General features: G+C 40.1%; 1 protein-coding gene across 1 annotated transcript in view; it reads right to left on the bottom strand.

Annotated features, from left to right (window-relative positions):
* Nucleotides 1-11,233, bottom strand: part of DYTN (dystrotelin) — a 45,186-nt gene extending 33,953 nt beyond the window's left edge. Inside the window, exons 1-5 of the mRNA XM_072960689.1 lie at nt 11,215-11,233; nt 6,271-6,345; nt 3,486-3,687; nt 1,662-1,762; nt 1,160-1,260 (exon numbers count right to left, since the gene is read on the bottom strand). Coding sequence (XP_072816790.1) covers nt 1,160-1,260; nt 1,662-1,762; nt 3,486-3,687; nt 6,271-6,345; nt 11,215-11,233 — 498 coding nt within the window. The remainder of the gene's footprint in view (nt 1-1,159; nt 1,261-1,661; nt 1,763-3,485; nt 3,688-6,270; nt 6,346-11,214) is intronic.
* Between the last annotated feature and the right edge of the window lie 4,093 nt (nt 11,234-15,326).

Below are 15,326 nucleotides of genomic sequence, written 5' to 3'. Positions count from 1 at the left end.
ATGTTTTCATTAAGCACTTGTTGAAGGCTTTAGTACCAGGCACTTTTCAAGCCAATGGAGACATAAAGATGAATAGATATAATCCTTGCCCTTGAGAAGCAGTCTAGTGGGAAAATCTAGAACATAATTGCAACAAAATTTGACAAGTGCTATAACAAAGTTATGAACAAGGAGTTAACGTAGCCTTTAGTGAGGAGGAGACTAATAATTGAGTGATCTTGAAAGATAAACAGTATTTGTCAAGTGAAAGGGTGGCAGTGGGGTTGCAGATAGAAGCACCAGCACAAACCGGGCATGGAGAGCTTGGTGCATGTCACGTACAGTAAGGATTTTGCTGTGTAGGCGTGACAAGGGTGTAAGGAGTGTAAGGAAAAATCAAACACTGTGGAATACACAAAAGAAATCACTGGGTATCTTTTCAGTGGGGATTATCTGAACCTAGAGATATATACGTCACCATCTTTGACTCGGTTATTTTATAATTTTGTAGAGATTAGAGTTAACTTGTAGGAAATTGACCACAATGCAAATAATTCTTATCTATAGACATGCAAATAAATTCTTTTCTGGTGGAGGGACAACCCTCCCCTTTCTCTAGAAAGCCGACTATCTTGTGTCTACCTGCAAATTCACTTTAACATTCTTAATCTATCAGTTTGTCTGTTCTTTGATTATTTCTTTCAACTAGTTGTAACATCTTACTGGTGCCATCTTTTAATTAATAAGTTAAATAAAAATTTGAATACATGTTCATTTTGTATCTGTATAAGGATCATGATTTTACCCCTTTTTGAACAGAGATGGATTGGGTGAAATCATGAAAGCTTTGCTTGTGATACTAGGGAGTTTAGGTTTTATTCTATAGACATAAATGGCTAATGAAGAATTTTAAGCATGAGGGTGGCATTTGCATTTTGGAAAAGTCACTGGCTGCAGTGTGGAGGATGAGCTGGAGAGAAGAGAGGCTTGAAATGGGGAAACCAGTTTAGGGAGAAATTGCAATAGATCAACCTATATTCAGGTAATAGCAGTTGCTAGAGAGGAGAGAGGCTGCATGGAGAACTACGTTAACTGATGTTGTAAAAATCAGACCCTTTAATAATAAATGTGACTAATATAACTGGAACAACTTAAGAATTCTTAAGTAGTAGAGATTTACCTGTTGTAGATCTGTTAGTAGGTTTCTCAAAACCCTTTGGGTCATGCGTGCCCCAGAATCATGACTTCCCTTGTGACTTTCTGCATAGAGCTGAAAAAGAGCTAGGCATATAAGGGGGGGAAAGTCTTTAAACTGAAGACTTGCAATATATCTTCAAAGAATATGGCTCTAAATTCTGAACAGTTGATTTGTGGGTATGAATGGGAAAGGAAGGGAAAGTTCTATTTCTTGATTATTGGCTTGCTATGTTGGAGGTTTGCTAATTTGATAACTAATGAAAATCTATTCACATTTCAACTTTTTGATAATTCAGCACATTGATGAAGAAGACCATGCTACACAAATAAACATCAAGGATAACCAAATTATGAACATTTTGAAAAATTCTAAGTTCTGCTGAGTACACACTGAACCAGAGCCGTGTGGTGGGGATGCAGGAGTGAGGGAAGAAGGTAACGTGTGCGGGAGATCTGGAGGCCACTGCACCTTAGACACTCAAAACTCCTGCATAGCTTAGCTCTGTATTTTGTAAGAGGGCTGTCCCCTGAGAGGGCAATCAGGGCAGCGGCTGCAGGTGCAAGATTGAGAAAACCCGTTCCCGTGCTGTGTGGCAACAACACAGAGACAAGAATGGAAAAGGCGGGGTTATTCTTGGTGAAGTGGTTTATAAAAACAATGACTGTCAATGGACGTTTCTGACACGGTGTTACAAGTTCACACTTTCCACGGTCTGTTTTCCTATGAGCAGAATTTGACAGGGCTAAGATTTGAATGAAAAGCTTTCATCTTTCATTTATTCATTTATTCACCGGTTCAACAAATATTAATCGGGTGCCTCCTCTGGACTAAGGCCTGTAGTAGGTACTGGGGATCCAGAGGTACACCCTGTGTTCATGGACCGGGCAATCTCCCTTCCATTAGGGCTCATGGCTGGGAAACCAAACAATAGAAACAAGGACCAACAAGGCAGGCAGAAGAAGCAAATCTGTATATTAGAAATATCCACCGTTCACAGACTGTCACTTAGAGCATAATCACCCTTTGCCCACTAGGCAGTTTTCAAACCTATAAAACGATGTCTCAAACCAGGAGGATTGTTAGAGGCAGGCACTGATATTAGAAAGGGCAATCAAAGGCTTAATGTTGAAGGAGTCTGAAATCATGCAAAAATAATTTAAGAACATGCTTATATAATACTTGTGTGATGACAAAATAAATAATAAACTGCCAAATGGTGAAAATGTGTTTGCCTCTGGGAGGCAGGCTTTGGGGTGATATATCTTCTTTTTCACTCTTTTCTGCACTTTACAGATGTTTTATATTCACTATGAGTTTTTAAAAGTCCATTCTACAGGATGAGGCCTCCTGGGACAAGATCACAGAAAATGAAAACAACTGAAGTGGGGCAAAAAATGGTGAACTCCAGAGCTCAGGGAGACACACAGAGAAACACACACACACAACGCCACTGACCCCACAGCATGCATGATCAAGCCTTCGACAGGTGTAAACTGGTTTATTGGTGCAGTGGACTGATAGTTATGTCCCTCCCATCTTCATGTCATGTGCTGAAATCCTAACCCCTATGTGATGGTGTTTAGAGGTGGTTTTGGGGAGATCATTGGGTCACGAAGGTGGAACTCTCATGAATTGGATTGGTGTTACCATTAAAAGAGACCCCAGAGAGCTCCCTCACCTGTTCCACCATGTGAGGACTTAGCCAGAAGGGGGCCCTCAATGTACCAGGAAGTGGGTTCTTACTGGACTCACTTATCTACTGGCGCCTTGACCCTGAACTTCTCAGCCTTCAGAACTGTGAGAAGTAAATGTTTGCTGTTTAAATCACCCAGCCTGTGGTATTTTTGTAGAGCAGCCCAAACAGACTAGGACAGGAGGTTAGTGATCCATGCACAGGTTATTCAACCTTATTCCACAGACAGAAGCTGATGATTGGTTACTAAGAAATGAGCAAAGAAGTAAGCTACCAGGGACTCAAGAGAAAAGTGTCATTTTTTTTGATATGTATAGATGCATAATTACCCTAGCAAAAGGTATGCCTGCTTCTCTAGAGTGGAAATGAGTTTGTATGAAATACGGATTTTCCCCTTTCTTGCTCTCCGGGAGTCATTTATATTAGTGAGGTTGATAAGCGTGTACTTCTTTGTTCCTCTCCCGAATGAGTAATTCATGTGAGGAAAACAAACAAACAAAGAAGAAGTCTTATATATTAAAGCTTGATAGAACCTTAGACAACCCCAACTGGTCAATGACCAGTGGCAACTCAACACCCGCCGTTGAGGTCACAGCACGGTCTCCTCGCCCTCACCTGTCATACGTGGCCTTGAGAAGGCTCAGAGTGAGTTCCGAAGCTCTGGGGTGCACCGGTCCTGGTTTTTCCAACCTGACTCTCTGAAACAACTCCTGGAGAGCCTGAAAAAGCTGCTGCACAGAGAGGGCACTCTCTCTTGCCTCGCAGAGACTTCGACGTAATAGGACATGCTGAATCAGAGAGCTGTCAATCAAGTCCACTGCAGGAAGCAAAGGAAGAATTGGCTCATTTCTGACGGGAACAGAAGACTTCAAGAAAGGGAACGTCATCTAGTCTTTAAGACTGTTTTTAGTGGTAGTTATTTTCTCGAAAGGTACTTAGATATGACACTATTTGGACACGTGTCTCCTGTGTATAATTCAGACATTACTCTTCTGACAGTCTATTTGATTTTGGAAAAGTGCATCTGATTGTAAAGCATAGAACATTATTCTCAGTATAACCTCTAGGATATGGCTTTATAGAAGGAAATTAAAAGGGAAAGAAGTGAGAAACTTGAAAATAGCCTTTCAAGGAAGTTAGGACACTGTGGTGAAAAGTTGGAAGAAACATTTTTATGCTCCTTATTTGGTGGGTTAAGCAAATTCACCTTTCGTGTTCAAATATCATTTTTTTTCCTGTCTGCAGCCTAGCTTGAGAAGGAATATTGTGTGCTAAAATGCAATTGCCTTACTTAAAAAACCCAGTGATCTTTATAAAAGAGCAGTTGCTGAATTATCAGACTTTTTAGGTCTCACCCTTACCTAAGTAATATTTTCTTTTTTGATCTTGGTTCCATCAGTATTATTATCCAGGAAGGCACTTAATAAAATCAAAGTTGCTTGCAAAAAATAATGGTTTATTTCTTATATATTTTTTATCACCTTCTCCTAAAAATTTTACAAGGCAATGAATATAAGGAAGAATGAAATTGAACTAACCCTATGGTTTCTTGCAGACAGAGGATGACAGACAAAATTAATAAACATCCACTTGTGCCATCTGAGAGATGGGGTTGTCAGTGGCACCAAGAGCTGCTGGCATTTAAAATGCTTCAGCCTGTGGAATGATAAAACCCTGCGCTCCTCTCTGCTTCGTAAATCAACCTCACAGATAACAAATCTAGCAAGTATAATAAATTTTTTTATTTGTTCTCTAATACTGCTTTAAAGGGGAGAGTCTGAGGAAGGGAGGGGTAGGTTTCGGGATGTGACTTTTATAAAAACCTGGCTGCAGGTGGTAGAGGCTGCAAACTCTTTTATTGTTATTCAATTGCAAAACCTATCGCTGGGCCTGGCATGCTGTACCCAGGATATTGCATCTTCTGCTGAGAATTCTGTATTACAGCAAAACAGATAATAGTGGTGTCCATAAATCTGTGCAGCAATGCTCTCCAGATCCCGCTGCCTGGAGCTTGCGATATGCTTTATCTCACTGTCTGGGAGTTTTTTGTTTTCCAATTTTTGTTTGTGTATTTTTTATGGGTAGAACTGTTCAGCTTCTGATTTTGTGCACTGTTACTATTTCCCACGAGTATTACATATAGTCACTGTTTCTGATGCCAGGCATAATAAAAAGCTCAAAAGGTTCATTCTCAAATCCCGCTGTTTGTGTACACCACCCAGGCATTAATGATGGGGGCTTATATGAACGTTGGCTGCTAACTTTCTTTAATAGGAGACATTCTCCAGGAAAACAGCATAATTGAGGGTAAATTTTTAGACAGGATATTTTGCCTTTTGTTGATTTCCTGGTTAATGAGTGATCTGTCTATATCAGTAATTGAAAAAAAATTTTTAAGCCAAGAATCTCTTCTTCAAAGGACCCTTACACAGAAGTGCAATATAGAAAACAGAGAAATATAGAGTCGTTCCGGTAGAGGAGATATTTTTTGGGTCTTTCCAACTTGCCTACACTTTCTTTTCCCACCTTGCTGACCCTTTCTTATTCGACTTCACATCCATGTCCACTGGTCTATCTAACTTGTTAGGCAGAAGGCAAAATATAAAGAAATTTCAACCTCTAGGAGAAATGTCATATATATATAATGCAATTTCATTTAGGTCTGCTGTAGTAAATGTCATGAAGTATTTTATAGGAAGTGATTTTTTAAATGCAATACAGAACTTATTAGAAATTAATAACTTTAGTTACACTGACTGTTGTTTTTCACAGTCAGTACCCAAGTTATTTTATTTTGGAGAATTTTTACAGGATAAATATTTTTACTGTATTTTACCTTATGTTGCCTAGATAACAGTACAGGAAAAGAAACCATAGCATTCAATCAGATAAAATCTAATGCAGAAGAGCAGTTCTCAGCGAATTCTCAAGAGGTTTTTAAACTTAGAGTTATTCCTCTGAAACTACTTTTGCATGTTCAGGGAGATAGGAGGTGCAACTTAAAAATGCAAATCTTAACTGGTAGAAGGAATTAAAATTTTTTTTTGTATTTGAATCTATAAGTTAGATTAAACCAACTTATTTTGTGATTTTATTTAGTGTCAACATTGGTATCCTATCAAAAGTTTTTTTCCCAGAAACCAAGGGAAAAACACTTCAAAAAGAATGAAAATCCTCGTCTACAAATTATTGTCTATTGTCAGTCAGCGAAGCTGCACGTGGGTTGAACACACAAAGTGTATATTTCCCACTCCATCTTCTCTGTTACAAGTGGGGCAAATGCAACCTTCCGGGTCAGGTAGTCAGTCACACGGAGGAGGGAGGATTTGATTCTTTATAGATTTTATATTACACACCAGGATCAGATTATTTCAAGTGTTTCAAGACAGCCTGTACTTACACTGACATAGAGTTTGCACTGCTCGTAATTTGAAGGCTGTCCTATAAATGGAATTCTCAATACTATTAAGAGCACCTGTAGAAAAAAAAAAATAAATAAAGGATTGTCTCATTAGATAAATCCCACATCCTGGAAGGAAATCCTAAAGATCATGCAGCCTTACCTTATGTTGCAGGTGAGGAGCTCAAGGTCTAGAGCTCTTTCCTACCTGGGAACAAATAACAATGGCCCACACTATCCTAGGCCACAGGTAACCCTGGAGAGCCTCCTCTGAGCCCACCAAACTAAGGAATCCCCCAACAAGGGGTATTTAAGTGAAGAGAAAATTAGGCTAAGTAACAGTATGCCTGAGAAACATAATTATTTAAGTGAAAGAGGAGAAAGAGAAACCTAAGAGGAAGAATGAGAAGGGAAAGCCAAAGAAACCAGGAGACAGCAATGCTACAAAGAGTAGGGACCAGCCAGTACTTCAGTGCTTGGAAACCACAAGGAAATCAACTATGGGCTAAAAAGTAGCCTTGTTTATTAACTTGATTACTGAAGGCTTCATAAGAGCAGTTTCACGGGGATATGGGAGACGAAAGCAAATTGCACAGGATTGATCAATAAATGCAAGGTAAAGAAAAAACATAAAAGCAGGCGATTTTTCAAGCTCCTTAATCTAAAGGGAAGATGAGAGAGCCATAGCTAGAAAAATGTAAAATCAATACTGGTTTTCAAAGGCAGGAGAGCTTCCAAAATACATGTATGGGTCAGGAGGGAGGAATCAGAAGAGAGGATGAGGTTCAGGATTCAGAAAGTAGGGATCCAGGTGGACTTTGATACAGCAAAGGCCCTCTCAGAGGATGCATGTTCCCTTAGCCACCCAGCATCCCTTCACCTTTCTTCTGTGAACCACCGTCCACTAATCTTAGTCCATGAAATTCTAGTTGGGTTCATTCCAGCTCTCCTATTTCCAAGGGGCACATGTGGCCCAGGCCTACCACATCAATGAGTGTATCACCATCGCCCTGCTCAAACATGGGCATGTAACCAAAGTCAAACAAAGAATATACCAGTGAGATTGGATCAAGGACTCTTTGTTCAAATTATTTTTTTCCTCTTGGGCTTGAACTTGGAATCATAGATTGGAGTGGCAGTTACTCTCTCATAAGGGTGTGTAGCTTGAGCACGGTATCAGCACACAAAACAGAAGTAGAGATGAACTTGGAGAAGGAGAGAAATCACATCCTAGTGACATTGTCAGGGCCCAGAGCGAGCTAGTCCTCCCTTGGGTAATTAATTATATAAGGTAATAAAGCCTCTTTGAGCTGAGTTTTCTGCTCCAAGCAACCGAGATGTAGCTAACTGATACAATCCCTGAGGTAGAGGGAATGGACGGGGGAAGACTCAGGTGAAGGAATTAGCTTTGGCAAAAAGCCCATCCCTCATTCCCTGAGAGGAAGAGTCACAGGATACAGTGGTGGGTGTGAGAAAATGCATGTCTGAAGGTTTCTGTTTTCTTTATGAAGTTGGAGACAAGTTCACTCAGAGTCAGGAGGAGATGGTGGAGCAGAAAACTTGAGGAAGAGTGAAGATCTGGAATTGTTACAGCAGGCAGTGAGTGAGAGGGGAAACCAGTCACACTTTGGAAGGAACTGCCAAGCAACGCTGGGTCTCCAATATTTCCTGTGATAACAAATTTCAATTAAATAAACTTTTTACCCATAATGCTCACTTGGAGGCAAGGTTTCACATTGCAAACAAGCTTTGAGTCCAGGACTGACTTGTATTTACTATGCTGAAGGGAAGACGCCTTGAAGAACATGAGACTATTTTCAAATTTATTACCAACTGATTACCATAAAACTCAGGCAATTGGGAGTAAATGGTATGTGTGCTTGAGAAGTGTTTGTGACTAGAAACACAGCCAGCTCTTTCGTCTTTGCTAAGCAGGCCCTAAACAAAACGAAACAAGGGATTGATCGGTGAATTTCATTGATTCAAACATATGTGGCAGGATAATTTATGGTGATATTAATTTCTTTCTTGTTCTTGAAGCATGGGAGAACTTGAAGAATGAAAAGTTAATGTTCCCATGTCCATTTCTGTGTGTGTTCCAAGCTCTAAGCTTTTTTTATTCCTTTGGGAGATTTAGCAGCTTTTAAGGGGCCAGCGTTTCTGGGGCCACCCCAAAGTCAACCTACTCTGGTCTTAATATGAAAGGCCCATCAAAGAATCAGTGCCACCCACGGAGGTAGGAGAGTTGGAATCAACAGTATTAGAATTTCATGGACTAAGATTAGGGGGAAGTTGTTCTTCCAAAGCAAAATAGGTGCCCTGGTTCCCCAGGAGAAATGTGGAGAGCCAGAAAAACAGGTTACCTCCAAGAGGGACTTTGCTGTATCAGATATCACCTGGATCCCCCAATGCCTGAAACCCAACTTCATCTTCTGTCCTGGCTCCTCCTACCTGACCTATACAACCATACATTCTGGAATCTCCCTTGCCTTTGAAATCTTGATTTCAGTGTTGTTTTAGCTGTGACTGTCTCTTTTTCCTGGACAGGGAGAGGGGTACCTGGACAGGAAGGTGGGAGATGTTTAACTGGGGTTGAAGTTTGGGGGCTGTCTTCAGGACTGCCCTGACTAGCAGTTCGCTGGTGAAGGGAATGGCTGCATGATGTAACCGGGGAGATCAGACACCAAGCTTGGCAAGGATTTCTGTGTCCAGTCTTGACATGGAGCCCCATGTCCGTGACATGGACCCCAAAGCCAAAGGCAGAGAGCATGGTGAGCAGCGGCCACGATGGCACTTCAGACCAGATGTTCTGAACACTTCACACCAGATGCTCAGAATTAAAACCTTAATGGTTTCTGTCTGTCTCGGGATGGCTGCTTCCCAAACTTAACTCACTCTGAACGTCATACCAAGCTACAATGACTTGATTTTGGTTTGGAAAAAAACTGTTTCTTGCCCTGAGTGTTGTGAAGTCCTGGCTGTTACACAAACAGGTATTGAGTGCCAGGCACTATGCTAAGCCACTCGGGGGGTTACAGGGCTGGACCAGGTCAGATTTACCCTTGAGACATTAAAGGACACCACTGGCCTCTCCCTAAACATATATTGATTCAGTGATTAATATATGATCATGAGTCTAAGACAGCTACCTCAGGGGAATGTGGGCTGTGCCTAAAAATGTCATTAAACAAGACAGCTTATTTTAAAACCGTCTACATATTTTTTTTTGTCTTTTCCTTTTTTTGAACTGGTATAACCATATCAGAGACCTACAATTTACTCTAACTCTTCTGCCATGTAATATTTCCTCATGTTATAAAAAATGCTTAGTGTTCAGATAAGAGTCCAATGTTAGAGGGAGAAGTCACACCTCTGCCCTAAGTCTGGAGAAGGAAACCAGAATGAGAGTAGCCAAAAAGTGCAGAAATGATTTACAAAAATATAGTGCCCCACATCATTTTTTCTTCTGGAAACTGGCCAATTTTTGTGCCCTGGTTCCTCTCAGATGCACCAGATGAATGTAGAGAATCAGCAGAGTAGGGACGCTGCAGGTTCCCAGATGCTGCTCTTGGTGGACGAGTGGTTCTATAACTGCTTTACCATCTGGCCCATCACACTCCTGTCAAATTAGGTTTTGCAGTGTCATCTGATGAAGTTATGCAGCAGAACACGGCAAGCTGTGATACAGTGAACGCGGAAAATGAATGCGTGTCCCAGGTGATTCACCCCCAGTCCTGCTTCCTCAGGCCTGCCTTTCCCCCCTCCTGCTGGTGGGAGAAAACTCAGGAAAGAAAGGAATTGTTGGATGTATCAGGCCCAAAGCTATAAACAAAGTAATTTGAGATGTTCAAGGAAATAATTATACAAGTTATATATGGACTTGTTCAGAAGCAGTTTAACTGGGAAACATGTTTTATGTTAAACAATTCGTATTTTTACTCAGCCAGATCTGTGTGTGTCATTTTCTACAGATACTACGAGTGTAATGACATTTGTTTCAACAGTCCGTCACCTAGTGTGATGATCTAGAACTAGGTATTTTAGGCCAGTGGTCCTCAAAGTGTGGTCCTAGGTGAGCAGCATCAGCATGGCCCTGGAACTTGTCAGAAATTCACAGTCTTTGTGGCCACTTTGGACCTACTGAGTCACAAAATCTGGAGGTGGAGCCCAGCGTCTTAAGAAACCCTCCAGGTGATTCTGATGCACACATCCTTTAAGAAACACTGCTTTAGGGAGAGAGAACGGGGCTTTGAATGGATTATCTACTGCTTTGTGTTAAGCTTACTAAGAGGAGGGCCCAACTTTGGAAAACCCAAAGATAATTTGAATCACTAGTTATTTAGATAAGCACAAAATTTTACCTAAAACAAAACAAGTTAAAAATTTAGATTTTTCGCTAGGGGAATAAAGCTGCAACTAGGTCCAGCAATAAAAAATACCACAAGCCAGTCCCGGCCCTCCCCTGGCATTCAAAGATCCTGGAAGAAAACAGAATTCATTTCTCCATATCCATTTATCAAATACATAGTAATAACTGTGACACTTTTCTCCCAATTTTGGACTCACATAGTACTGTGAATTTACCATTGACATTAAAATATCTACAGTAACGTCATTTTAACAGTAAACTATGAAGAGATATATAAATACGGTAAGCCACTTTTTGTGTTTTTCAATAGCAATTTGAAGTGTGAATACTGAGATCAAGTCTTTTGTTTAATTATTTTTGGTGCTTTGGGGACATCAGAACAAATACTCTTCAATATGTTAGGAATTTCTGTTTAGAAAAAAGAGAAAGTTTTCTTCAATCACCCAATAGTTTCTTTTTCAGCCAGACATTTGCCAAATGTCACTCTTCTGCAACTCAGAAGTCTGAAAATATAACATCTGTGCCTAATTTTTTTGTTTACACACTGTGCTCAGAAACCTAACAATAATACTTACCTTGTTTATCTGGATCCATTTGAAGAATTTCTTGGAATGGCAGATGGCAAGAGGGTCGTTGGAGCTGGAGATGAGCCAATATTTTAAGCAGGAGGTTTTGCAGTGGAAGTGGGGAGCAAAAAAGCAACTAAGTCAAGTCATTTCACCTGTGAAATGATGACTACAAGGTGTTCAGGGAGACTGAAATCTCCTGGGAGGATAAAAAATAAAGAAAGTGGGGAGAGGCTTCCTATGTTGGTCATATCTCTAGGGATTTAGAACTGAAGCTCAGAAATGGGAACCAGCTCCTAAAATTAATATGGTGAGTACTTAGATCTTTGAGGCATTATAATTTTAAGAGTGGACTGGATTCTCACTTCAAGGAAATGGAAATTTACTTGAACTTTAAGGGACAAAATTTGAAGCTCTCAATCCTTGAATTTCTAATAGCACTATACTAAACAATTCTATATATTAAATATCTGAAAACTAAATATCCACTTGATTACCTCATCACACATATTTATGTATGTACATATGTGTGTCTGTACATAGAATTCAGTTTGCTTTCAACAAAAAGAATGGGGTATAATAAAACCATATACATTTCTAAGAATAAGACATTTCTCAATTATGAGCAGTTGAAAACCATTTTTAAAAGTTATATGATAAGCTTAAGTTTAGATATTATTTTTCCTCATCTTCTAATGAGTGTATTAATTAAGGCACACATTGTTGGACAGATAAACAATGTTTTACAAAGAGAGAAACTCAAATAAACCTGATAACATTAGTTTTTAAAAAATACAATAGCAATGGTGATAATCCCAGACATGCCCCAAACCAGGAAGGTTCCAATTATACTCAAGTAAGATTTGTTTTGAAAAGTTGTAGCAAAGGCAATAAAGTTAGACCTCGTCTTGGTGTAGAAACACCCCTCCAAGACCTCCTGGAGTCCCCAGGTGGGTGCAGAAGGCTCCAGCCTCCCATCTTGTCAGCAGAACACCTGGACATATCATCCACCTGCCTCCACTCCAGGTCCCTACCTTTCTTAGTTTCCTTGGAGAAGCAGTTTAGTCAAACACTGTAGAGGTTTCTCAGCAGTTTTGGAAGAAGGAAAAGCTGAATAGTAACGGATTTCCAGATGTGGCATTCCTGTGGAGAGCTGACGTCTTGTTCTCACTGCCCAGTAATTGCACAGAAAACTGATGTTCAGGCTACCCTGTTTTTAAGGGCTCACAGAAGTTCATTCATTAGTAATAAAGATGCTGCATAATTTAAGGCCACTCCTACATCTCTGTTTCCAAGGGCTGTTTCCGTATTGATTTCGTGCGTGGGAGAGACAAGTAAAACTTCTTCTGGGTGCTGATGAGAGCAGGGGCTACCACAGAGATGAGGAAACAGTTATGAGGGCTCCACATCCCGGGTAACAGCCAACTTACTAACCATCCCAGATAAGAGTGACTTAGGTGTGGAATCTAATTCATTTGATTATCAATTCTTTTCAAAATACTGTGGTGCGGCTACACATTTTTAAAGGGCATCAAATGTAATACAAGTCTTCAAAAGGATAATAATAATTGGTTATGAGTACACATTTCCTCTTAAATTAAAGTGTAATCTGAAAATATATTTTTAAGTTCAAATTAAAAATAAACCTGCTGTAATCCTAGTAGGGTTTCATTATTAAAAAAAAAATAGCTGTCACATGGACCAAATGTATTAGAACTTTACCATTAATGTCTTCAGGTGGCTGGAGACAGGTCTTTCAAAAGGGCTGGAACCCAAAGCACAGTCATATTACTCCATGAGCAGCACCTGGAGGGCCAGAACATCTGGGAGTCCATGGTCCCAAATGACACTCCTAAAACAATTATGATAAACGGTCACTAATCCACTCCAGAATGTTCCATAAGAAAAATCAGTATGATATCTGAGAACAGCCAATTTATTCCTTTCTTTTTGAAATGTATTAGTATCACATGACTGGTTCGTTGACAACAAAATCTAGGAACATTTTAAAAAGTGAAAGTTGATTAGTAATGGGGTAAGAATGGGATCAAATGTGGGGGGTAAAATCTACCATTTGCTTTTCTCTGTATAAATTATGTTGGTTTTCTGAGAGCAGATAAAGACAGTGTAGAAAGAGAGAAAGTATATCTCATGGAAATAGGAAATCTATACCTGTTTGAGTGCTAGAGACTCAAAGCTGAAATCACATTTAGAATTTCACTGTATTTCATCATATCTCCATCAAGACTTATGATAAAATCTGAAGTATTGGCAACAGAGGGAAGTTGGAATGTTTTCCTAAATGCTCCCATGTGGAGATCTGAGCAGATCTCTGGCATTGATCAATTCAGTGGATCAAAAAGCTTGGCACCAAAAAAAAGTTACCTGAAGTTCCAATCAAAATGATGAAATTAAGTAGACAAATGTGTAAGTACATGAGCGTGAACCAGGGGAGGTTGGGAAGTAATTTAAGCAAATGAGCGACTGATAGTCTCGAGCTCTCAGCCTGGCTGGCTTTGAACAGCTAAGTTGAAAGACCCGAGGACTATTTTGGTTTCGCTCACTTCTCCTACCTGGAAACTTTTAGTTACTGTTGCATCTTCTAGTTCAAGCTCAGACAGACTTAGCCACATTAAGACTTTCCTCATCTTTTCTCTCCCTTTCTTTCCCGTAGTATGTTTTGGGTTATAAATCAAAACCAGTTATTGCAATTTTACAATATTATAGGTAACTGACAAGGGGACATTTTTTACTGGTATGGCAGTAGTTTCTGTAAGTCATAACTTTGTGATTGACACTGTCTTTACCTTCTGAAACAAGCAGCTCCACCCTGAGGAAGCAGGTAGAAAGGGGGTTCAATCTTCTGGTACAATAACGACTTGCCCCGGTTTAGACAGACTCCACACCAACCAGAAACGGGGTGACTGCTCTTTATTGTGCATGGGTACTGTTTTTTGAGGCAGCCAATGTTCTGTTCAGTGTCTGATAGCTATCTCTTTGCACATACATCTGAAGACTCTAACCCCAAGACAGAAAGAAAAACCTTGACACATCATAGAAGGTAGGCCCTTATTAAATTACAGGATAATTTTATATATATACATATTTACATGCATGATGAACAGTTTTAACAATTAAATTACTAAAATTGACTCGAGAAAAAAATAGAGAAAAAGGAACCTTTGTACACTGTTGGTGAGAATGTAAATTTGTACTGCCGTTATTGAAAACAATTTGAGATTCCTCAGAAACTTAAAAATAGAACTACCATATTATCCAGCGATCCAACTTCTGGGTGTATATCCAAAGGAAATAAAATCAGTATCTCAAAGAAATATCTGCACTTCTAGGTTCATTGCAGCATTATTCACAGTAGCCAAGATATGGAAACAATCTACACGTCCAACAGTGGATGAATGGATTAAAAAAATGTGATGTACCTACACAATGGAATGCTATTCAGCCTTAGGAAAGAAAGGAGATCCTACTATTTGAGATAATATGGATGCACCTGGAGGATAGTATGCTAATTTGAAATTAGTTGCCTGTTATGGGGGGTGAGGGGAGGTACACACATGCCTGAGGACTCATCATGGGATTTTTTAATCATCACGGTAACTTCTGGGGGATGCGGATGAAAACTTGACTTGATGGCATTCCTTGAGTGTGATTATTGCGTATCGTTCTTGAGCAAGACACACTCGGGTCTGTGGCCACTTTCCAGAGATAGGTGATATACCCACCAGGAGGGAGGAGACCGTGGCTCCGCAAAACCCATGTGTATGGCCCCTTTGTATAGAAATCATGCTTCCTTGGACCAATAAAGTGAGAAGCTTGTGATCAGAGATTTCTGTGGGCTCGTAGTTTCTGCCCAGAAGAAATCAGTCTGAGGTGCAGAGCAGCTGCTCAGTCTTGGGAGGGTTACCACTTTTGCTTCCAGCAGCTCAGCTGCAAGCTTGGGTAACCTTTCTGTGTCCTCTGCAGAATGAGTAAGGATTCAGCTCTGGGCCAGGACCAGTTGAGAGTTAAAGATGCTCATGTTAAGGCCAAAAAAGGAGCAAATGAAGGTTATAGAAAACATTATTTCCCACCTGGTAAGGAGTAGAGGGAGGAAAAGGCTC

This window comes from Vicugna pacos, chromosome 5, assembly GCF_048564905.1.
Source record: "Vicugna pacos chromosome 5, VicPac4, whole genome shotgun sequence".
NCBI lineage: Eukaryota > Metazoa > Chordata > Mammalia > Artiodactyla > Camelidae > Vicugna > Vicugna pacos.
Note: the sequence above shows the minus strand (reverse complement) of the source record. Positions and strands in the feature narration are given on the sequence as shown.